We start from the raw sequence: 26,919 nt of genomic DNA on the forward strand, positions 1-26,919 counted from the left end.
CAGTCTTCTTTTATATCTCACATTGTTGTGTGTGAAGCATCATTTTAGAGCCCTATTACAATGTTTTATTTGTGAGAAACTTACTGACCATACCAAAGTTTTTCCACGGAAGAGAAGTTGGTAAAAGGTACCTCTTTGTTTGCCATTATGGAAAGGTATGCCATCCACGGAACTCAGGTCTACAATATTTTGATATACAGCCTGAAAAATGATGACCTGTGCAACAACAACAAAAAATAAATCAGCTTTTCAAAAAGGACAATAAGGAAGCCTCATGTTCTTCTTGACGATAATGACAATGACCAATTGATCGCCTCTATGCCTGGCACAGGAGGAGGGCGCATCACCTGAGCAAAGCCAAGGCAAGGAGGAAGTGCAAATATTGGACCCCCATAATTAATGTAAGTTTAATTTTTATGTATGTACTGTACAATAGTTATGACCTTATAAGATGCCCCCAATAAGGAACAGGGCAGGCACGAATTAGTCTGGTATTGGGAGGGTTTACTGTAGTCTACAGCACTCCCTGAAGATGTGAATAATAATAAAAAAGTAAAAATGCTTTTGATCTTTACGGGTCTGTTTTCAAGTGGTTACCTGCACATTTTATGAATTATGTGTGTGTGTGTGCGTGTGTGCACATTTAAATATACTGTTCACACAAATAACTTCTTACATCTGATGTAAGAAATTATTTCTGTGAATAGAAGTGTATTGGTTTATTCTTGTGAATTAAAAAATTACTAAAACATTATTTAAGATATTATACCTAAAAAGAAATACTGAAGACAAAATAAAATAGTTATATACAGTTAGTGCAGTACCACTACCTTACATTGAGCTCCCCCCCCGACCCATTCATGATGCTTGATTATCTTAAACTTGGTTCAATTATCACAGGTTGGTGGGGTCTCCTGGTGATGGTGGGGTAGCAGAAGAATCACTACTATACTTGGATGTCTTTGCATACAGATTCATGAATGGATGGCATGAATACAGACGGATAAAGAGAGAGGACTTCACTTGCACTTAACAATGCTCATCTGGGGACCAAAATGGCCGTCCCAGCTGACACCCGGGCAGCACCTGGCACTCAATTTGAATTTTCGATCATACCAACATTGAACTGTATAAGCGAATATCACCTTCAGATAGCAAACAAGAGGTGTAAGAATATAATTTTACGGATAAGCAAATGTTAGCGATCATTCATATACAATAGTAAGGCAGGGGGAACCAAAACGTCAATCATGATATAACAATAGATCACAAAACAATTTCTGGTAGATCACGGGATGGGTAGTAGCGGTGTAGCCCATCAACAGGGATCCAGCAGGTACAGTACACGACACCACTGCCAAGTACACCACCATACGTTATTTAAAAAAAAAAGAGTACAGGTATTTTTGTTTTTCCATTATTAGCAGCAACACTCATGACATGTTTTGTCTTTGCATATCTAGCAGTCATTTAGCAAGGAGGTGCACATTTAAATAATTTGGGGAATATTAATTAATAATGTTATAGAAAATGATACCACTAACATAAAAATCTGCCGAATTTCACCAGCTGGGAGCCTGGACACTGCTTGCCGACGCCATGCAGTGCAAATCATCACATCGGTGAAATAAGTTCTTCCTTCTTACCGTTCATAGTTGTATGATTATGCATTGAAAATGATATAGGCACTTGGCAATATATGTATATACAGTATTCATTTGATTTTATTATTGGTTACTCTCTCTTTCTTCATTAAGACTCAGAATTGATTCCTTATCTGCTGGAGGTTAGGAAAAATTGTGCTAGTAGATCACGTTTGGATAGCCATGGAAAAAGTAGATCCTGTCACACGAAAGTCTGGCCACCCCTGTAGTAAGGGGTGCAGCTCATACACAAGCAAATGCAGTGTACTGTACTTAAAAAACACAGTCGCAAAGTCCGCATATCCAGAGTACGTGATCCCGCTTACATGCAGTTGACCCCCTGATCCGCCCATATGCATGACTTGTTCTTGCACCAGCCAACCCTGTACCCAGCATCTCTTGCTAGCTTCACCATCTTTCGCAAGAGAATAGTCTACCCACCTAGGATCTCACTAACTAGGCACTTTTTGCATGTGAATAAAGTCTATCCACCCTTATTTATCTTAACTTCATAATTATACAATTTTTCATAATTTAAACATATACACATAGTATTTCTTTAATTATCCATTTTGATGGTGCAGTGGATTTGGCTTATAGCTGGAAGGGCTGCCTAAATAAATTATTACCATAATAATAATCTCGATAGCTAGTTCATGAGCCTTAGCCCACATCTCGCGTAGGCGTCACCCAAAGGTCCCTCTCTCGATCTGGTTCCATCAACATCTCCCAGGCATGCATGCTCATAAAGTTTTTTTTATTGCCAAATTTTACCGGTAATGGGCCCTTAGGAAATTTAGTGGCAGTGCTAGTGGTGGTGAGTGAGAAACATAAAATAGCACATTCTGAGAAGTTTGAAGAAAAGGTCAAGATATTGGATTCATTAAGGAGCAGGGTATCTAACTCTTAAGTTGTGTGTCGGTTCCCATGAACGAGTCATCCATCCGCTCCATCAAACATTGTGAAAGTGAAATACGCAAAGTCCTTTTGATTTTTTTATATGATTTCTATTTATAATAGTTATGTACAGTACATCTAGTATTCATTTAAGCTGTTTCTATACTGTACAGGGTGACACAGTTTGTGAAAGTTTACACAGTTGTTTACCTTGGGTAGGGTTACTTTAGTATAGAAAATGGGTTTTAGGTATACAGTATATGCGAAATTCGCTCTTACACGAGGCTCCTGGAACTTGACCCTCGCATACTTTTAGACCATAAAGTACTGCATAAAAGCACTATACAGTACAGGTACATTGCATTGCAAGTATTAAGAAAAATTAGAATACTGTAGTGTATTTTAGTCCCCAGATGACCCATGCCTAGCCTTGATGCTCTTCCTAGCAAAAAAAAAATATGCGAATGAAGTTTATATTCCTTACAAGTTTTCATACATACATGTGTGTATGAACAATCTACTTCCAAATTGATGTTTTTTTACACATAAGGGCAAAAAACATACACATACTGTAACAGTTGGATCTAACAGAGAAAGTTCATATCTCCTTCCTACATATAAAAAAAAAACCTATTAGTCTGGTTTAATTCTCTAATTTTCATTTGTGCTAAGGTATATATATATATATATATATATATATATATATATATATATATATATATATATATATATATATATATATATATATATATATATATATATATATATATATATATATATATATATATATATATATATATATATATATATATATATATATTGTAAATGAATTCCTTAAATTTGGTAAAAAAAAATATATACATATGTTATCTAGAAAGTACAGTAGTTTATTAATTAACGTATAAATACTTGAGTGAGTAAGGTGGTGAGCATAGTGACTACACCTGGACCACGAGGGATGTGGCTGCCTCCACAGGTCCCTGACCCTGAAGGTATTAAGTGATGACTATTGACCTGTAGCAAACAATACGAAGAATGAAAATAAACTAATTACAGTAATTTAAAAAGCCAAATAAGAGCAAGGATCTTGGCATCATAGATGATGATAATTTATCATTTGAGGAATGGATATAATGAAACTGAACAAGTCAACCACTTGAAAGACCTGATCCAGGGAACATTCTCGCCGTGCAGAGCTAAAAAATTCCAGAACACCGTGACTGGTAAAATAGTGTAAAAAAGATAAAATGTGGATACTCAAAACTGCAGTTGGTGAGGGATTACTGTACTTGAGTGTTCATATACTGTGTGCGTATGAGACGCTTGTTTACAATAAAAAATTACAGCAGTTAAGTTAGGCAAAAAAAGAAAAAATCAGTTCCTTAGTTTTTTCATCCGTGAATTAAATACAGCTTTCAAATTAAAATAAACTGATACATTACATAGAAACAAGTTACATACTTCAGCAGTGACTTTGTACCAACAGGATGTAATATTGAGAGAAATTACTTTCTACATTGGCAACTTTGTGATATCTATGAGGTGTGTACTTTTGTCTGGCATGTTAATTACATTGCTGGACAGTTTCATTTATTGTCCTTTACCAACACTTCAGTAGTCACTATGAGAGCACTGACGTTAACACAGTAAATCCTTGTGTTATGATGAAATTTTAAGTAGACACCTTTTTTCACTCAAAGTCAATGTTCGTCAATAGAAATCACCAAGTCAATGAAATGTTAAAAAAATTTAATTTGATTTCAGCATTACTCATACTGAAGTGGGATTTACTGCCTGAAAACGACACAGAAGTTTTATTTCCACTTGAAACTTTTGACACAGCATTTAGATCAGCAATTCACCAGTTTAAAGTGGCAAATTATCACACAAATTTGACAATGATGGCCATGAGTAGACATTTTAGTACCAGGTATAAACTACTATACTGTACAGGTATTGGCATTAAGGAAGCAGAAATTAATTGGTGTCTTTTAGTATAATAATTTCCACTGAAGTTACATATGGAGTATTTTAAAATAAGTGAGTTGTATTGTGTGTGTAGCAGGAGTGTGTTGTGTTATTCTGGATTGTATTGTGGTTTTAGTGGGAGTGATGTGTTGTATTTATGTTGAATGTGTGCTTTGTGTACAGTAATGTGTGTTCTGTGTATGACTGTGGATGTGTTTGTTTTAATGTCTTTAAATGCATGGATGCATGTCTTTGGGTATGTGTGTACATGTATACGTATGTTTTAAGTAAAGTAAAACCCTCTTAATCCTGACTGTTTTTATCCAGACTGGCAAACCACTCCAGACTAATTTCTGGTAATCCAGATTGAGTCCGGATTAACACGAAATAGTCCGGATCTACCCACTTGGTGGCAAAAAATAAATAAACACTTTTGAATTACTGTACTTGAATCACTAACCTGCAGTATAATATACAGTTTATAATTCCTGCTTGTCCTTCAAGCTAAACTCCTTTCTGGCCTTCTTCTGACTGACTTTTGAGGTTGTCCACAGGAGTTAAAGAGATTGCACACACGAGGGCTGAAGCAGTGCGAGTGGCTTGTAAGTGGCTGAGGCTGGAGTTTGTGTGCAACACATGGTAATCAGGATTGCCATCCAATTTTTCTTGGTGAATCCAGATTTTTTCGAGATTAAATAAACCCCCCACCCAGAACTTGTTTTATCCTGAAATTTGCTTAATACTGATTGAATTTCCTCCCCAATTAATCCGTATCAAGAGGGCTTTACTGTATGTGTGCACTGTATATTTATTGCAAAAACAGTATGAGAGAATAAGTGTTGTCAGTATGTAACGCTTTCACTCATACTTACAAAATATTTTCAATAATATTTGTAATACATTCACTCATACCTGCAACACATATACATGTACTCAAAGATATACATACAGTACATGGATTTAAAATTTTTAAAACAAGACACAGTTGCTATATACACAAACAAACACACACAACAAATACACATTTATTGTACAAAAACACAACCCACAACAACCACAGCACTACCTAGAATACAACACAATTCACATCCACCACACACACACACACATTGTTCATTCAGCTCCTCATCCATCCGGCAGCAAGTTTAGATCTGATTTCAAATTCAGAAATATCTAATATAGAGACCCCAATACCAATTTAGAAAGGAAGGTCAACAATAATCAGGTCATACCGGTAAGTGGTAAATATGGATCATCACAAAAAGAAATTAGGATGTCTGTTGAAGGTTCTGAGACCAGCCAGCAATCTTTTGGAGATGTTAGTAACAGAGTTGGGAGAACAAGTCTTGACAGTATTACTGGTGCTATTAATAGAATTAAGGATCCGAACACAACATCAGAAAAGTTGCCTTAAATATTGGATCGGTCTGAATTGGAATACTTCTTTGAACTGGAATTGTTTCAGAAATTGAAGAAGAAAAAGATAAGGAGGAATCTACGCATGGAGCCACTATTTGAAGAGGTGTTCAAGCTGCCGCCACCACAATGGGAGTAAATACTGTTTTGTGTAAGGCAGTAAAGGTATATAAGATATATAAGAAATTTCTTCAGTGCCATTTATAGTAGATTTGTTTTTGTTTTTTTAACAGGGATTAGCCCACCTGCGCACAGGTCACTGACCCACATCAGGGCCTGGGGGCAATAATAATAGTAGTAGTAGTAATAATAATAATGATAACAATAATAATAATAATAATAATAATAATAATAATAATAATAATAATAATGATAATGATAATAATAATAATAATAATAATAATAATAATAATAATAATAATAATAATAATAATAATAATACCTGTAATAATAACAATAAAATGTGAAAGTTAAAAATGTACAAAACAAATTTTATTATATGTTTCGCCCCCAGGCCCCGTTGACCTGTGCCCGGGTGGACTGCACACACCCCCCCCCCCCCAATATAATAATGAAAAAGAGCAATACAACCCACCTATTTTAAAACACAGTAGATGATGGCAATGGAAACTATACCATAACACAGCAATCAAGTTATGCTTTCTTAAAGCCAATAGCAGTTTATACTAAAAGTAATGAAAAATGAACTTCGGGATGGAGAAATATCCACTTCTGATGACAAATGTCTATTCATGGCCATTATTGCTGGATTTGATTGGTTATTTGTCACCTTAACTGGTGAATTGCCAATTCAAATGCTATACAGTATGTCTAAACTTTCTTTAAATCGAAATAAAACTTTTATGTTGTTGTTTCAGGCAGTAAATCTCACTTGAACAAGAGAAATGTTGAAATCAAATGAAAATTTTCTATCAATTCATCAGTTTGGTGATTATTATTGGGGGGAAAAATTCAGAGTGAAAAAAGTGTACTGTACAGGTATTGTTAATGCTACTGTAGTCTTCTTCCCTTAGACCTAAACTTAAAGCTGAATAGTTTTATGTTACACAATAGAACTATTTCTCAATCTAACCTTTGTTTACACAACTGGAAAATAAGACTCTGTAGTATAGGGTCATTTTGTTGTGGTACCTTCAGGTTAGGATAAGAGATAATTCCAGTTGCCAGTAGTTTTTGATGTGAGACTCCTAAGATTTCCAGGAGTATTTAGCTGGTCAGTATTCCATTATGGACTGATTAGGATAATTACATTCATGCTATATATTGAAGGTTACACATCTGATACAGATGGAATGGCTAAATTAGACCAAAACCAATTTAACATGGCACAATTTTCTTATGTAACATTAATAACATATAACTAACTTTGCTTTGGATGACTTTCCTCAAATTTGCAGCTCCTGGGTTAATTTTTTTGAGAAGACAGGTGTTTGGTAATCTGGCTATGCACATTAGGTTATGATAAAGTTTAAGTGTGCATATAGTAATATGTTTTGCAAATTAAAAAGATTGTTCTGAAATCTAAATATAATAAAGTGAACTTTCCATGAAATGCTGTTCACCTCACTAAAACAAGTACACTATCAGAAAGTGTTCACTGACAAAGGTCGACACCCTTCTTCCAGGAATGCATTATTTGAAGATGTGTGTGTGTGAGGCCCTCCAAAATTTGTCAATGCACACAACCAGAAAATCCATACAAATACCTCTTCTCAAAAAGAGTAACAACTTGAAATGTTCATTTCTTGCCTAATTAGCATATAATGCAGAGGGAATCATTCTTACTACCATTGGTGGACTCCACACCACCAACAGATATATAGTACTTTCAATAAAAAAAGGGAGGGGGGTCATATGAGCTTAAGATGGCAAGATAACAAAATTACCTTATAAATTCTAGATTGACATTACAAGCAATCTGTGACTGTAGAAATCTTAAATCTCTTGTACACCAGACTACAGTTAATACCCATAATGCTATACAGAGCATAATTACTAAATAAATCATCCACAACAATAATATTCAGTTACATTCTCCTCTGAATAATATTTTGATTAAAAATTATATCCAGTTAGAATGACATGAATCCCTAATCTCATTCAAGCATCAAGACAGAGTATAATAGTCAAAAACTGTATATGACATACCCATACCTACACAAACATGACAAAAATATAATGCCCATTTAACTATGCTAGCAAGGCATATTAATCCTGTATGCAAGTGAAAGGAAGAGGTTTAATATAAAAAGCCAATATTCATTAAATAGTGATTTTCCTTGGGTATGAAAAATCCTTATCATTGATCTCTGAATCAGAACATAGTTTATAAACAACAGGTGTCATAATTGGGTGGTATATGATTTAAAACAATGTTTGGTGACTCCTATTTAAATCACAAATAGCATAATGAAGTAACTAAACCAATGCATTGTATGTATATAACTCAGAAATACTGGTTACAACCTCCACTTAGTTAGGTGTATATGCAACAAATTTATTGTCAAAAGTTGGTCGTATACGCTGAACTCCCCATGCAGAAAATATAGTTTAGACGTACTGTAAATACAAGGTTTATGTTTTTGCAAAGCAAGATGGGTACTAATGCTATATGAACCCAACACTAGTGGTCAAGAGATTAAGAAGTGAATATATTGCATAATAAACATTTGATTAAACAAGTACAAAGTTATGTTGTAGTACTATGTACAAAACCGTAAGTTTTGACCGACTTTTATTTTCTTGTTTGTTCATGACTTGCATGTTTAACCATGAAAATAAAACACCTATCATCATCATCCAAATCTGTCATTTTGTATATTCATGAATTCATGTAATGGTATACTGAACCATGACAAGTTGCACCAAAATGTTTATAGTGAAACTGTCAAGTATATGGGATCACGCTCTATTCCATCTCAAGCAAGTTGACTGTTACTTTCCATGGTTACTAGTCTGCTGCTACTGGACACTGGAGCTAACAAAAGGCACAACACATCAGCTACAAGAGGCAGCAATTAGTAATCACCTAGATATAATGGTGGGGTTCATTATGGAATTTGGTGGGAAATCACTCCTTGGCAAGCAAGTACAAGCTGATTAAAAATAATAATATTTATATATACTGTATATACCTGTAGTAAGACAAAATTCAATTAAATTAAACAGTTCATTGGCATTATATTTACCCAGAAGTTTGTTTTAAATGACTGGGAGAAGAATGATCAAGAATTGTAGACTCACTATATCTAGGTTTACCTGTACTAAGTTGTTTTAACATACATTACAGTCTGAACAATCAACACATACTCTCATTGATAGTCACAAAAAACTGGTATCAACAAGTCTTGAACACAATCTGTCAATATCTGGACTGATTTCTCGCATCTCTCTCTCTCTCTCTCTGACACAATTCCACGTTCATCCAAGTCATAAATAATCTTTCATGCATCAAACATAACCAGGTAGTCTAAAAAAAACTGATTTTATGTAAACTTATAATCATAGTCTACCATCCATGCATATATAAATACAGGTGTCACATATCTGAAAAGCTATTTAACAATATCCAAACATCTGGAATACAGGAAATAAATAACCCATTATCTGGCACATGAATTTTCTGAACTTTTTAAATTAGCTTCATAAGATCATAATGTGGGATGGTCAAACTTGTTCAACTGAAATGTACGAGTTATGTATTTCAATCAATCATGTTAAAAAAGTGTTGTCTTAAAGCAATCCATGAAGAATACAAGATAATTAATCAACAGAATATACCAACAATTAAATAATTATGCATTTTTGCATGAAATGATAAAATAAACCACATAACAATCTATTTAGCTAATCATTTTTAAATTACATTTTGTACAGCTACTGCTGCATCCTGTATGTCTTTAAATTAATATTTTAAGACTTCCATAGAATTAATAAACATTGTATATATAGTAAAATAGAGCCTCAGTGAAGCACTCAAGTTTTTACGGCCAAAACTTGCCGATACCATCACATACACTGCGTCACACCAGAGACAAGAGGCGGAAAAATTTTACAGAAACATATGCAAATATAACCATTGTCAAATGTGGCACCACCTGGAGCTTGAAATAAGACCTCACTTTCCTACCGACAGTAAGAAATTAGCTAAGAAAGAGAACCGTCTACAACTGACAATCACCAATCACATCTCAAATGCAATGGTTTGGAAGCTTGGGCTGGTAACATGGAATGAAGAAACCTATGGTTAACTTAGTATGATAAGTAATGATTAAATAAATTTTGAATAAAGTATTGCCGACTATAACATGTACCATTACAACAGTTAAAGCAAAATAAGAAACACCATTTCAACAAATTTCTTAAGCCACATTCTTTACTACCTAACAAAGAACATTAAACTATACCTAACGAGGGGCTTTTTTTTCCTTTATATTGTGATGAAATTAGTAATTATGAGCCATAGGTTAGTGTTATCTTTTCCCCTTATGTCATAGAAATGTGTCATATGAAAGTACAGTAGCTGTTAGAGAAATGTGGCAGATTCTGATGGATGAAAGAAATAGGACGCTCAATGCTAATATTGAGTTACACATAACACAATGAATGGAGGGAACTTGGGAGAGGTATAGCTTAAATCGGAAAGTGCTGAGTTGCAACACTTGATTTGTCATTCAAATCCTGATCCTACCGGGGCTGGAGGTGATTGCCACTCCTTAGCCCTACGCCACAGATCACATCAATATGCTTTACAGCATGTACTTTGTACAAGTCTGTTATTTAACTGAAGATTATGAAATACTGCCTAAAAAGAGTGTGTTTTAACTTCACCATAATTACTGTAATACAAATCTAACCAACAGACAAGAGACACCACCAGCTTCTGTGACGGCTAAGCTTCCATGTGTACATGAAGACTAGGTCTTGACTAGGGTTGGCAAGATTACAATAAGTACCATACTTGAAAAGGAGAGAAGGGAAGATAATACAACTTAACCAGTCACAAGTAGGGGTTCAACTCATCTATGCAATAAACATTTCAGAGCTCCATAATATATGGCAACAGAGCTCAGATTTATTATTCACAAAAATATTGCCACCAGTTGAACAAACATGAAACTTATGTACAAAGAAGTTTATTACAAAAATATTGACTGTATAAGATTCTTTGCTGTGCTTCTTATTAATTGTGAGATCCCAACATTTGGTTGTTGATAAGGTATGCACCTGTACACTAAAAACAACATCATGCATATTTACTTACACACTTCCATATGGAATAACCTTTAGACTTCCAAGAATCAACATAATATGCAACACCAACTTTTCATTCTCAGACACTGCCATTTTCATGTTGAAGACAATTCTAGTTGATAGTTACTAATGACATGATACCAGCCCAAAGTGAGTGCTGCAGCAGCAGCAGGTTGAGGAAAACACTGGAGTAAAGCTGGCACTTGTTAATGGGTGGGGCAGTCAACAAGGTGATTATGCACCTGTTCCTGGGGCCTGCCAGGCTGGGACACAAAACTTAGTCCATATCTACATCTCAAAATAGTTGACTCTCCTATGTACACAACACATCTTTATATCACACCCTATGTCCACATCTGCAGAGGACTTCCAATATTTATATACTATACCAATGGATACACTAAGGGATTTAGGGAACTTACAACACTCATATGCACAAGGTAAGTTTTCAGTTCATCTCATTATGTATCCTACATTGTACCCAGTGCCTCAAGACAGACTACAACACTTTGAGGTCCCCTGTATTGCTAGTGCACCATTAGATTTTTCAGAACGATTCTTTCGTCCTCCTGCATTCTGGTTGATATCCATAACATAGTGATTCCGTCCGGGCATCAGCGATCCATTGGTAGAACTAGTCCGTAGAGAGAACTTGTTGGAGGGTCGCTCCCCACATGCACTTAGAGATTCCATATGTGATGCAGATTTGGTCAAAGAAGGAGAGTGTGGTGGACGTGTAATTACCTGTGAATCTGACACAGGTCGAGCCCCTGCTGGTCGACCGGACCGTGGAGAGTCCACTAGCCCAACTACCACATCATTAGCACCAATCACTTGAGGAGATCCTGATTCTTTTGGAGAAAAAGTCTTTATGTCCGTTGGTGTATCTATATCACCAACTATGGACTCCTGACACTGTCCATTGTCATCAGTTACACGTATCACCACACGGTCACCACCCAAATTTCCTGACTGCACAGACCTTCCATCATTTTCAGTTTCAAGAGGTGGTCTATTTTCAATGTATATTGTGGTAACATTGTCTGTGGATACAGTAATGTTACTAGATGCACACTGTTCAAGAAGTGAAGCTTCTGAAACACTACATAAAGGAAGTTCTTCCTGTTCTCCACTAGCCATAACTATACAGTTTAAAGAACGACTTTCTCTCAATGTTGTATCTATATCTAGCATGTTTTCTGTGCTACCAGATTCCTCCTTTAAGGGTCCATTCTTGCGTTCATCATCACACGCAGCAGACAGGGGACGATTTCCACGAGCATTACCTTGCCCTTGTAAGCTACCATTGCAATCAATTGAAGGTGGAACAAGAGTATGATCATTGAGTTCTTCCACAGTCACTTCATTATCCCTTCGTTCATCCTGCATTTCACCATTTAGTTCCTGTGAATCACATTGTTCATCTTGAAAATCCCGAGTAAGATGTCGCGTCAGAGCACGTTGCTGCCGCTTCTTTCGAGCATCTTGGTCATCATCTGAGGCATCTGAAGAACTGCAAGATGCAGTTCGTGACCTGACAAGCCGATGTCTGCGCATAATAACTGGAGAAGCAACTGCACCCCCTACGCTGTTCCCAGATGTTGTGCTAGCAACACGACTGTTCCCACTACTGCCTTCCCCATCTGACTCCCCTTCTTCAAATATTTCATTCAGCATTAGTTGAGGTGAAGATCTAACAGAATGAAGTCTCCGGTTAGGTGATGGTAATGTTTTGAATTTATGGTTGAAGAAAGAACCCTGATTCTTTGGTGACGATGGTAGCTGTTGTGGTCCCGGAGAGGTAGGAGATGATGCCTGTGATGTAGGTGATGAGGACACAGAGGACTGAGGGGTGATTCTGGGTGGGGGTAATGTAGGGCCTTGTGGGGGAAGTGTGGAAAGATTGTTATTTGTATTATTAATATGTATATTTGAAGTGGGTGGTACTAAACTGCTTGGAGGTGTTGTTGCAGGGGATGTTCCAGCACTTTTTGCTCTTCCCCGTCCCAGTCCAATGTTTGAGGAAGGTGGGAAAGGGGGCTCTGGTAAAGGGGTATCATCACCAGAGGGAGATGTAGCAGCTGACCCTTGAAGGGAGCCTTGGTGTGAACCACTGCCCCGTCGAACGCATTCAAGGCGATGGAGAAGAGATAAATCCAACTTCATGTCTCTTATACACTTGTCTTTTAAGGAAGAACTACTGGAAGCTCTCGATCCCCTTCTAGACCCACTACGTGAGCCACTACGTGAGCCACTACGTGAGCCACTTCGTGACCCACTTCGTGACCTCTGCCCCTTATCTAATGTGTCTTCTTCTTCCTTTTTCTCATCTATCTCTTCTCTTGGTTCTTCTTCCTCCTCTTCCTCTTCCAAGATACTAAATGTCCTCATACGTCCTCCAGTTCGAACCTGCAAAATTTTAACATACTATACTGGACTTCATTATCTGCAATGGCACAATAACTGTAAGAAATATACAAAGAAAACATAATGAACTTACTTGAACTATGTGAAACTAGTCAAATTTACTTTTCATTTTAAATATTGAGTACAATATTTTCCTCTAAATTATTGCATAATTACCAATTATTTCAAAAGAAAATTTAAAAGATAAAAAACTATGTATATAAGCAGTGCAAGTTAACTGACATTATTTTTGTTAACACTCGCTCTCAAACTTAAGCTAGTAGAAACTAAATCAACTTTCATAAAAATATAACACTTTCCACTGTAACCTATACACATCATGTACAGCTAGTGAAGGTGACAATTCTATTAAAAAATTAATTCACAAAATAAGTGTCTTCCAACTATCTACAGTGAGATAACTTTGTGAATTACGGTAATTAGAATTTATTACACTACTTTTATATACATGTAATACATATTAGTAGTAATTGCTTTTGCAAGAACTATTCTATCTACATATACATATAGTATTCCTGTGACTATCATTGGTTGGTAGTAAAGCAGTGCTTTACTGCACATAAATTGCACATAATATTTCAAAGGGCCTCGAGACTGCAAGATATGCATTTTAACAGCTAGCAACCACTTCAAGAGAGGCTAATGCTGCTACAGTAATGATATCCTACAAAATGGGAACCAACTGTCCAAGGAATGATAAGGTCTAATCATGTAAACCAAATGAGCTATTATGTGTTCTGAAAATATATACCAGGTATGTTAAATGGCTTCCATCAAAATACCTGTATTGAGAGAATAGAAAAAAAAATCTTTATTCTTTGAAAAGATCATTACTGAACTGTATTAACAATATTAGAGGACTGTCTGAGTCACATAACGGAGGCATATCTCCAATATTAACAAATTTGTTATAATGCTGATCTGAGATTAAAAGAATGGATTGGGTAAGAAATACTGAAGAGCTTGAGAGGTTCAATGTAGCTGAGAAGGTCAAGAGCATGAATTAGAAGTGGGTGAATAATTGGGATTCTCTGATGTGACTCTGGACATGTGATATGCCAAGGGACAAAATGCTGAAGAATAGGTGATGGGGCAGAGCTGACTCTTCCTAGCTCTATCAAGCCAAACACAATAATGTACTTTCACTCTACTGTAAACTCTTTAACTCAGTTAACTTTAAAATATATAACCAATTCTCATTTTCTCTTTTCTTGTTTTCCTACACTTGATATCAGGATTATTCCATTTATTGGAAGGAACCTTTCTTAATTATATTCTCTACAATTCAAAGTAATACTTAAATAAGAATCAATAATGAATATAGAAGTAGATAAACCACAGCAAACAAACGCACTAAAAATTTTACTTTACTGTACTCTCACATCCACAAGCACGCGTCTTCCCTATCTACACATACATGCACCCACCAATACAAACAATGATGCATGAATACTGCACACATAGAGAAGCTGTAGTGTGAATGTCTCGGCATTCATAATCTTAATCAATATTATGAATGCCTTCTGTCATGCAGATAAAATATTTTCAATAGCATTTCATTAATTTTGAAGCCATGATAAAGATATGACTTGTAGATCCTTGTTACGCAGTAATGCCTCTTAACTGCCTGAGTACAATTGGTATTACCGTATGTTTCTTACTCCAATTTTCTTAGTAATTAAATCTAACATTAAATGTGATCGTTAAATATTCACAAATATAAAGTGATAAGCAAACCAATCATAATTCATGTGCCTCTGTGCCAGCGTTGTGGGTGAGAGTGACTCAAGGACAGCAAACTGCACCACAATACAAGAGGAGTTACCGAGTACTGTACATAACTGGTCCATGAGGCTCAACACTAAGCAGCGTCGCCAAAGTGAGGGTACTCAAAGTCGCCGTCACTAAACCGCTGGCTCCAACACCCACACAAGCACCACATAATTGCCTCATAATCCACAACAACAAAGGATATTAGGGCAAAAAAGCATATTAGCATTTTTCAGTGTTACTTCAAGCATGAAAGGCACAAACAATAGTGACATATGGGTAGAACTGAAATGGGAAAAGATTAGATTGCAGCAAATAGATAGGGGAAGAGAAGACAGCAACAAGACAATAGAAAAAGAAAGCATAACATGAATAAAGGGAGAGAAGGAGGATACAGCATCAACAAGGGCTTAAAGGAAGAAAATACAGCATCAACAAGCACAAAGGAAGAAAATATAGCATCAACAAGCACAAAGGAAGAAAATATAGCATCAGCAAGCACAAAGGAAGAAAATATAGCATCAACAAGCACAAAGGAAGAAAATATAGCATCAACAAGCACAAAGGAAGAAAATATAGCATCAACAAGCACAAAGGAAGAAAATATAGCATCAACAAGCACAAAGGAAGAAAATATTACATATATAGCATCATCAAGCACAAAGGAAGAAAATATAGCATCAAAGGAAGAAAATATAGCATCAACAAGCACAAAGGAAGAAAATATAACATCAACAAGCACAAAGGAAGAAAATATAGCATCAACAAGCACAAAGGGAGAAAATATAGCATCAACAAGCACAAAGGAAGAAAATACAGCATCAACAAGCACAAAGGAAGAAATATAACATCAACAAGGGCTTAAAGGAAGAAAATACAGCATCAACAAGGGCTTAAAGGAAGAAAATATAGCATCAACAAGCACAAAGGAAGAAAATACAGCATCAACAACCACAAAGGAAGAAAATACAGCATCAACAAGGGCTTAAAGGAAGAAAATATAGCATCAACAAGCACAAAGGAAGAAAATATAACATCAACAAGCACAAAGGAAGAAAATATAGCATCAACAAGCACAAAGGGAGAAAATATAGCATCAACAAGCACAAAGGAAGAAAATACAGCATCAACAAGCACAAAGGAAGAAATATAACATCAACAAGGGCTTAAAGGAAGAAAATACAGCATCAACAAGCACAAAGGAAGAAAATATAGCATCAACAAGCACAAAGGAAGAAAATATAGCATCAACAAGCACAAAGGAAGAAAATATAGCATCAACAAGGGCTTAAAGGAAGAAATATAGCATCAACAAGCTCAAAGGAAGAAAATATAGCATCAACAAGGGCTTAAAGGAAGAAATATAGCATCAACAAGCTTAAAGGAAGAAAATATAGTATCAACAAGCACAACGGAAGAAAATATAGCATCAACAAGGGCTTAAAGGAAGAAATATAGCATAAAGGAAGAAAATATAGCATCAACAAGCACAAAGGAAGAAAATATAGCATCAACAAGGGCTTAAAGGAAGAAATATAACATCAACAAGCTCAAAGGAAGAAAATATAGCATCAACAAGGGCTTAAAGGAAGAAATATAGCATCAACAAGCTTAAAGGAAGAAAATATAGCATCAACAAGCACAAAGGAAGAAAATATAGCATCAACAAGGGCTTAAAGGAAGAATATAGCATAGCAAAGGAAGAAATCAACAAGCTCAAAGGAAGAAAAATATAGCATCAACAAGAGCTTAAAGGAAGAAATATAGCATCACCAAGCACAAAGGAAGAAAATATAACATCAACAAGGGCTTAAAGGAAGGAAATATAGCATCAACAAGCACAAAGGAAGAAAATATAGCATCAACAAGCACAAAGGAAGAAATATAGCATCAAATAAAGCACACAAAGGAAGATAAATATAACATCAACAAGGGCTTAAAGGAAGAAATATAGCATCAACAAGCACAAAGGAAGAAAAATATAACACATCAACAAAGGCTTAAAGGAAGGAAATATAGCATCAACAAGCACAAAGGAAGAAAAATATAGCATCAACAAGCACAAAGGAAGAAAATATAGCATCAACAAGGGCTTAAAGGAAGAAATATAGCATCAACAAGCTTAAAGGAAGAAATATAGCATCAACAAGGGCTTAAAGGAAGAAAATATAGCATCAACAAGCACAAAGGAAGAAAATATAGTATCAACAAGCACAAAGGAAGAAAATATAGCATCAGCAAGCACAAAGGAAGAAAATATAGCATCAACAAGCACAAAGGAAGAAAATATAACATCAACAAGGGCTTAAAGGAAGAAATATAGCATCAACAAGCACAAAGGAAGAAAATATAACATCAACAAGGGCTTAAAGGAAGAAATATAGCATCAACAAGCACAAAGGAAGAAAATATAGCATCAACAAGCACAAAGGAAGAAAATATAGCATCAACAAGGGCTTAAAGGAAGAAATATAGCATCAACAAGCTTAAAGGAAGAAATATAGCATCAACAAGGGCTTAAAGGAAGAAAATATAGCATCAATGAAGCAATAAAGGAAGAAAATATAGTATCAACAAGGCCAAAGGAAGAAAAATATAGCATCAGCAAGCACAAAGGAAGAAAATATAGCATCAACAAGCACAAAGGAAGAAAATATAACATCAACAAGCACAAAGGAAGAAAATATAGCATCAACAAGCACAAAGGGAGAAAATATAGCATCAACAAGCACAAAGGAAGAAAATACAGCATCAACAAGCACAAAGGAAGAAATATAACATCAACAAGGGCTTAAAGGAAGAAAATACAGCATCAACAAGGGCTTAAAGGAAGAAAATATAGCATCAACAAGCACAAAGGAAGAAAATACAGCATCAACAACCACAAAGGAAGAAAATACAGCATCAACAAGGGCTTAAAGGAAGAAAATATAGCATCAACAAGCACAAAGGAAGAAAATACAGCATCAACAAGCACAAAGGAAGAAAATATAGCATCAACAAGAACAAAGGAAGAAAATATAGCATCAACAAGGGCTTAAAGGAAGAAATATAGCATCAACAAGCAAGGAAGAAAAAGAGAAGAGACAACAAGGGCTTAAAGGAAGAAAATACGATCATCACACAAAGGAAGAAAATATAGCATCAACAAGCACAAAGGAAGAAAATATATATCAACAAGCACAAAGGAAGAAAATATAGCATCAACAAGCACAAAGGAAGAAAATATAGCATCAACAAGCACAAAGGAAGAAATATAACATCAACAAGGGCTTAAAGGAAGAAAATACAGCATCAACAAGGGCTTAAAGGAAGAAAATATAGCATCAACAAGCACAAAGGAAGAAAATATAGCATCAACAAGCACAAAGGAAGAAAATATAGCATCAACAAGCACAAAGGAAGAAATATAGCATCAACAAGCACAAAGGAAGAAAATATAGCATCAACAAGCACAAAGGAAGAAATATAGCATCAACAAGCACAAAGGAAGAAAATATAGCATCAACAAGCACAAAGGAAGAAATATAGCATCAACAAGCACAAAGGAAGAAAATATAGCATCAACAAGGGCTTAAAGGAAGAAATATAGCATCAACAAGCACAAAGGAAGAAAATATAGCATCAACAAGAACAAAGGAAGAAAATATAACATCAACAAGGGCTTAAAGGAAGAAATATAGCATCAACAAGGGCTTAAAGGAAGAAAATATAGCATCAAAGAGCACAAAGGCAGAAAATATAGCATCAACAAGCACAAAGGAAGAAAATATAGCATCAACAAGCACAAAGGAAGAAATATAGCATCAACAAGGGCTTAAAGGAAGAAAATATAGCATCAAAGAGCACAAAGGCAGAAAATATAGCATCAACAAGCACAAAGGAAGAAATATAGCATCAACAAGCACAAAGGAAGAAATATAGCATCAACAAGCATAAGTAAGAGGATTAAGTGTCAATAAATGGCAAATGCCGATTCAATACAAATATAATTAGTACTTGATCCCAATTTTCAAAGCCTTAACAAAAAAACAAAATGAAGAAATATGTCCAAGATAACACTTAGCCTTTCATGGCCAAGAAAATATGCCACATACTATTTCATCCAATTTTCTCGTTAAAATTGGGCCTCAGCGGATTTGTCTGTCAAATAATTCCAGGTATAGAATATGAGAATGGTATAACACTGTTTGTAGTATTTAATAGTAATTTAAATCCACTGAAATATGCCTGGAAGGTGGGCATATTCAAGAAAGAGAAAAGCAAACATGAGGAGAGAGAGAGACAAAAATTGGTAAGAGTCATGGAGGTGAAAGAAAGCACAATGGAAGACATGGAGAAATAACAGTACACACAGGCTCTGCTTACTGCTAGGTTCAGAAACTCTGATTAAACCTGACAAAAGCATTCAAGAGGGGGTGTGAAGACCACTCTAGAACACTATTAATAACTCTTGATAAATTTAGTATGATCCTACCCTTAGCATAAGGAGAACATTGTGTTCCTATATTTTCAAAGAACTTCAAATGCAGTACTGTATAGTATAAAAACCCCAGGAGCCAAATGTAATTTACCAGCTTATTATTTCTAATCATTATCCTAGTTATAACTATGGTACTGTACTTGTACACAGAAGCTCTATTTCCTATTTGGCCCAAAATATTTCAAGTCTAAACCAGTTTATTAATACTCTATTTGTATATACTGTATCTATATACTGTACTGTATACCTGTATATCTAATATCTGTACAGTATACTATATGAGAAATACATAACTGAAGGTATGTTAAAGCGATAAAGTAAGCAAATACTGATATAAGAAATTATTGCAATGCTATAAACAGTTTACAGTTTAAATATACAGTACAGGATTACTGATTGAATTATGCAATACTTTATTAGGAACTCTTAAGGTTAGGTTAGTGCCAATTAAATACATTCGGTTAATACTAAATACTTCAACTGTATTAGCAAACACACACAGTAATGGTATTAGAGATTAAGGCTTCGAGTCCATGAATAGAAAGGGGAACACACTTTTTTGACAAACTTTACTACAGCCAGTCAAAACCTGTCAGGAATGTGACTCAAGATCTTCAAGTCAAGTGCCTATGTACATAAGGTCAGGCTACCATTACTGTTCCCACAATGATAATTTGTTGAACCAGTCAATGAAATTACAATTAACAAAACTTTAATGGTTAATTAACAGTTTTGGTTTGATGAACTCAAAAAAACTGTTAAAGAGTGTTCTTGTCAGTATTTTAGACTGTGGTGCATTAGTTACAGAATCACTTCATAAACCTTACCCCAGGTACAGTGTCTGTCTCAGATGGCAATCAATTCAGCTCTTTGTATAGTCAATATTTACCATGTTAACTACTGTTAAGTATATAATGTAGTACAGGTATTACCTTAGTTCAACTTCTAAATTAGGCAATTATGGTGGTGATTGAAGTACTGTATTAAGTCTTTTAAAAACTTAAGCTTATTAATATCAATTTACAGTGTAGCTGAATGTATGGCAAATTCAATATTAATTTACCATTACAATCATTATTGTTATTACATACTACTAAAGCTTTTTTGATTAAGGAACACCTTTTCTGTCCTACATACAGTACTCGAATAAATGGAAGACTTATTGTATAGTACAGTATTCACACTGCATTGTAGCTCTGTTAATACTGAGACTGTGCTTTTATTTTCATTGTCAATCACAAAAGTGGTGTTGTGCCTTGTACGTTTATTATTAATAGGTTTGTGTGTTGTATTCTCAAAAAATAAGCAGACAGTTTCATTTTATTGTTTGGCCCATTAAGAATGGTTAATGTTTTCACAATGAGTTTAATTTTTTTTTTCTTCAAATATTCAGACTAGATATGACTCAAAATACTAATGCTGTTTCCCTTTCCTTCCATATTACACACTGTATGCTTTCCCTTCCTCAGGAAATATTTAATATTACTAATGCATGTATAAAGTAGTCACTCAACAAGCCATAACCCACTTGACTAGAATGCTTTCCCCCTTTTCGCTCACTCTAATAAGTCCGAAAAATCTCTCCGAATTCTTGGCAATAAAGGAGAGTATCCATTGGTGATTCGGTGACGGTCAAGTAATTTTCCATAGCCCTGCCCACCATTCATAAGCCCTCCATTATGCTGCAAGATACCGAGTCAAAGATCTCCATCAGTTGAATGCAAAGGACATGCATGATGTCAAGTAATTCAGGTTTCATCCTACTTAACTAAATAAGCTGTAAACTGTAACAATATAGCATTAAAATCCCAACATAACACAGGACATATATGAATTACTGTAATGTACTTGGGTGAAACTTACTGCAAAGATATATTATATATTATTCAAACAAAGAATATAATGTAAACTCTGACAACACACAAATCTAAAAAAAAAGGGACAATAAATTACATACCTGCAGAAACACTACAAAACTGACTACTAACAGTGGAATACAGCTTGTCATAAAACCCACCATTTATTTTGAAAGCTAAGTAAGACTTTTCAGAAGTGATTTAGAAACCAATGTTATAAAGTGCAGAGGAGACAAATTGTAATCCAGTGATCTTGCAATTTTGTAGAAATCCCCAAAGTTGTGTCAATCAATTTGGTTTAAAAAGAGTTTACTTACATATTTTTTAAGCCCCTCTCTCCTTCCTGAGGCAAGCTAATCTCCACTCCTACCACATCATTTAGCAACAAATATACTCACTTACACACTTTAACAGTAATACAAGTGTGCATTTCAACTTCCTTTTTATACTGATAATAAAAATGATCATAAAATATATAAACAAACAATACACACAAAATCGTAATACCCATCATATTCCAGCAGGTCCCAGGCTTACCACATACTGTACCTAGTAAATACTAAACTAATCAATATTACTGTACCAAACTAATCTCCAGGTATGAAAGATGGCCAACTTCTTACACTGAACTCTTAAGGATTTATACAAAATCTACGTACTTTACATAACGCACCAGTCAAGAACACAAAACTGAGTCCAGTTGATTTGGCCTTTACAGTCACTTGATCCCTTCACATATAAATTCAGACTCTCGTGAAGTTCTAGTGTGTTTAATTCACAAGTCTCCTCCTACACCATCCCTTGTCCAGACATACTCTACTGTATATTCTTTGACCATATTTTACCAGTTAATATCCTCAAATGCTGAGCCATGTTACACATTATCCTTATTTCTCAGTTATTCACTCTAACTCCTGTATCTATTCATATATTTTCTTTGCTCTCTCTCTCTCTCTCTCTCTTTTTAACATATTTTCTGGTCACATGAGAAAAAGGTGGGTTGTCATTTCTTCTGCACAGCAATATTAGTTTCAATATTTTATAAGTTTCAATATTTTATAAGTTTCCAGTATTGTGTATTCTGTTTCCCCTGCATAGTTTCTTTTTAAACTTGCCTTCACTTCAATAAAAATTGCCCAGTGAGTCAGTAGATTCAATCATTTTTAACCAGTCTGAAACAATTCTTTCTCATAAACATTGGCTCTGAAAAAAATACACAAAGGCAGATGGGCAACTTAACTCTTCACTATGGAAATGTCACACTGCTCTGGTATCCACAATGGCTGCAGTATTTCCAACTTGGGCTCATTTTGCTTGGCACCTCATTTCTACCGCCCCCTCCCCCCTTTTTTTATTATTATTTTTTTTTCTTATTTGTCCCCTCACACCCTGTCTGTCCACCAATCAAACTATGGTGTTATTACTGACAGAACATCTTTGACATTAACACAATGCATTCATATTACTGTCCTGCCCAATCATATGCTCACATTTTCTCAAGGGAATACTTTGCTAGTAAATATTTTTTTCTTATTGTGTGTCTGTATCCAGTGAATTTTTCCAATATATTCCTTCCAAACCATTTTCCACTCTTTCATATACAGTACATAATATACTGTACAGTATACAGTACAGTACATTATATAGATCTTCTAAATAATGACAGCAATAAAGACTCGCAAAAAGTGTATAAATAATAATGAATGATAAATATTCACCACAGTATACTGTAATTAGGATATGAAAGTATACTGTATACCAGCATATGAGCTATACCAGCACATAAACTCACCTCAGACAATTTGTTGTGAAGGATACCATTGGCCATGTCATCCTTGAAAAGTTGTGAGCCTTGGATGAACCTTGAGGTGTCTGATGTGTTCTGTATAGTGCTCTCATCTAAGCTACCTCCAGATTTCCTGAAAAAGAGAAAATAAATTAAATATTAGTTTTTCAGGTTATATACCATACACAGCTATATGGGAGTTAGTGATTAGTTTTCTCACACTCCAGAGAAGACAGCAAGGTGAATGTATTTTGTTTCAATACAGGGGATATCTGAGCAGACACCATTACAGTAGAGAGAGACAATGAATAGCAGCAAATGATGGGAGAGTTTGTGTTATCTGGATTCTTTAAAAGTGTGAGAAAAATACTTTATTTCACTCAATGTACAGTACTGTATACAGTTATCCATCTACTGTAGTTACCTAATTTGCACTGTTTTATTACCTGCTTCTATATGTACTCTCCTTACAAGGCTTTGTCCAAATGTTTTGTGAATTTACACACATGTGTAATGAAGTACAGTCATATACAGTAATATCTCCATGAGCTGGAATTCTTCAAACCTGGAATGGAAATTTTCTCGAAAAAATGTTCCCAAGGCCAGAATTTTCTGGAAAATTACGGCTTTTGGAACGATTTTCCGAGGGTCACTTTTCCGTAAAATTCTGAGAAAATTTTCCCGATACAGTAAACCCCCGATATCTCGGCATTTGATAACTCGGACTTTCATATAATTCGGCGTGGATATGGTCTCGGAATGTATGATAGTATAACTCGGGAAATGCCAAGATATATAAAATTATCTGGGAAAATCTCGGCATATCTGGCTACCTGCATTACCTACCATGCCTCTGTCACCTACTATGATGCTTCTTTCTTCGCCTGCAGTGCTCGTAAGTTACCTTTTAACATTTAGTAATTACATGTACACATATATGGGTCAATAATATTTTATTGTATTTTTGTAAGATGGGGGAAATGCCTCGATAAATCGGAATTTGGGATAACTCAGCAAGGCCAGAGCCCCATGTGTGCCGAGTTATCGAGGGTTTACTGTACATGGAAAATTCCGGAAAATTCTAGGGATGGGGGAGTTTTTTCTGAGTTTGAGAGATGGAAATCAGGCGCATTTTCGGGAAATTCTGAGAAAATTTTTCCGGTAGCTGGAAAATTCCGGGGATGGGGGATATTTTTTCCAGGTTCGAGAGATGATGTAACGGGCAATTTCTGGAACTTCCAAGAACATTTTTCCGTTACCCGAAAAACTCTGGAAAATTCCGGGGATGAGGGATTTTTTCCGGCTTTGACAGATAATGTAATGCGCAATTTCTGGAACTTCCGAGATAATTTTTCTGTTAACCAGAAAAAACTGGAAATTCCAGGGATATGGGATTTTTTTCCGGTTTTGAGAGTCGTCTCGTTACCCGGAAATCTTTTATTTCCAGAAGTGCTCTAAACCAATTGTTCCGGCTAATGGAGATATCACTGTACGGGTACTAAAGTCCTGTCAAATAAACTCAAGGTAAAACTCTACAAACAAAACAGTGTTAGCTCTTGTTTCTAACTTTTAACTAACACCGGTACACCTCATGTAAGACACATTTCATTAAGGTTTGGAAAAAACAGTGCTTACCTGACAGACATCACTGGGCTAGTGACAGAATTCTTGGCCAAGTCAGCTTGTTGGAGCCGGTGAGCACGAAGTTTGCGTTCCGCCAGCAGAAAATATGTTGCAGTTATGTGGTTGTACTCATTCCTGTCTAGTCCACTGAAAAGTATTTATTATTCTATAAAATATCCAGCGGTTAATACTTACAGCATGCTTTATTCTAAAAATAATTATCCTTTAAATATAAGTTTTTTTTTTTTTTCAATTTGAAGTAACTTATTCAACAAATACAATAACTTCAAACCAATAACATTTTCATTTTATTAATCAGTATGCAGCTGATTTTGGGGCGTTGGTGGTACTGTACACCGGTAACATGCTTGTCTCCCACCACTGTGTCCCCGGGTTTAATCCCCAAGTTGGGTGCTAGAAGGCAGGTTTTCTCTGGGTACTCTGGTTTCCTCCTGTACTGACACTGGACAATGAAGGACAAACTTACCAGGAACAATGGAGGAATTAAAAATGCATATGGCTTTCCTGTCTACATCAATGTGGTAAAAAAAATTATTGAAGAGCAAGTAAAAAAAAAAAAAAAGAAAAGGCAAAAAGATACAAGATCATACTCGAGAATCTCTTCCATTGATGCTATATTGCCGGACACCATCTTGTGTATGATATGAGCATGGTCCTCTTCTGTGAGGTGTTGCCGGGACACCAGGGGGAGAACCTCTGCTGGGTCCACTGTCCATCCCTCCTGCAGCCAGGGGTCACTTGCAATGTCCTCTAAGGTGGAGCGTTTTCCAGGGTCCCTGATTAACATTTGAGCTATCAACCTGAAGAAGAAAATGGGACAGCAATAAATATGAAGTCTTATATATTTGTCAGAGAAAAGTCAATACCCTAGTACTGTACTATGAACATTTGAAAGGAATTTATATTATCACAGAAATAAAAAAACTGATTGTTAAAAATAAAACTAAAAATAATAAATGAATTATAATTAAAGTACACTGTACTGTTCAGTATTTTTATATAAATATTCATATGTACCTTTATTCACACCTAAACATACTAACATTAACTAATAATATACCTACATACCCGGTACACTCACTCTCTACAACCACATATAAATGCACTAATAAACTGTCATGTTTCACATACTTTATATAATGCATTTCAACAATATTCTCGGTCTTATTGTACATCTTGAGGTGGCATATCTGACTGAGACACTTATGCATAAGACACCAGATGACTTTGTCACCTAAATTTAGCTCCTCCCACTCTGATGTCAATGAGCTATGTCCAATCGGTAAACAAATATTGTACTACATTCAAACTGACAACATACAAATAACCCTTAACCCCTGGTGATATATTTCTTGCAGGCCCAATTTAAATTCCCCATGCCTTGTATTTGCTGAGCATCTTTGTGGATGCTTTTGGCAACTAAATTGAGGTAGTGTAGGCCTCTCACACATTAGTAATGGATGGACAGTGCCCGTGTAAAATATGCACCGCATCCGCTCATATGCAGCACCCCACACTGGTAAAAATTTACCCCATTACTGTGTACTGTATCTAATTCTGGAAACAAGGATGTTCCTCCCATGCATAGTAACAATGATATAAATGTGAATAGTGAATCTTAGGGGACTTTTGAGGAACAAGGATGAGGAATGTGGTGGTGGTGGAGTAACTTTCATAAGCCATGTGTCCACCCATGAGACTCCCACAGGGGATTGGAGTGATTCGTTGTTTATTCTCGCCGACCCATGAACTTTG

At 35.5% G+C, this 26,919-nt stretch overlaps 1 protein-coding gene across 2 annotated transcripts in view; it reads right to left on the reverse strand.

Moving 5' to 3' along the window:
* Window positions 1–3,810: 3,810 nt before the first annotated feature.
* Window positions 3,811–26,919, reverse strand: part of LOC121879907 (SNF-related serine/threonine-protein kinase-like) — a 70,700-nt gene continuing 47,591 nt past the window's right edge. The window contains exons 7-10 of one of the 2 annotated variants that reach the window (XM_042386696.1): window positions 25,755–25,964; window positions 25,156–25,290; window positions 23,527–23,653; window positions 3,811–13,607 (exon numbers count right to left, since the gene is read on the reverse strand). In XM_042386696.1, coding sequence (XP_042242630.1) covers window positions 11,688–13,607; window positions 23,527–23,653; window positions 25,156–25,290; window positions 25,755–25,964 — 2,392 coding nt within the window. In that variant the 3' untranslated portion in view covers window positions 3,811–11,687. Of the gene's footprint in view, window positions 13,626–23,526; window positions 23,654–25,155; window positions 25,291–25,754; window positions 25,965–26,919 lie in introns of both variants that reach the window. The other variant, XM_042386695.1, reaches the window with a different exon arrangement.

The sequence above is a fragment of the Homarus americanus genome, unplaced genomic scaffold (assembly GCF_018991925.1).
Source record: "Homarus americanus isolate GMGI-L3 unplaced genomic scaffold, GMGI_Hamer_2.0 scaffold29478, whole genome shotgun sequence".
Lineage (NCBI taxonomy): Eukaryota > Metazoa > Arthropoda > Malacostraca > Decapoda > Nephropidae > Homarus > Homarus americanus.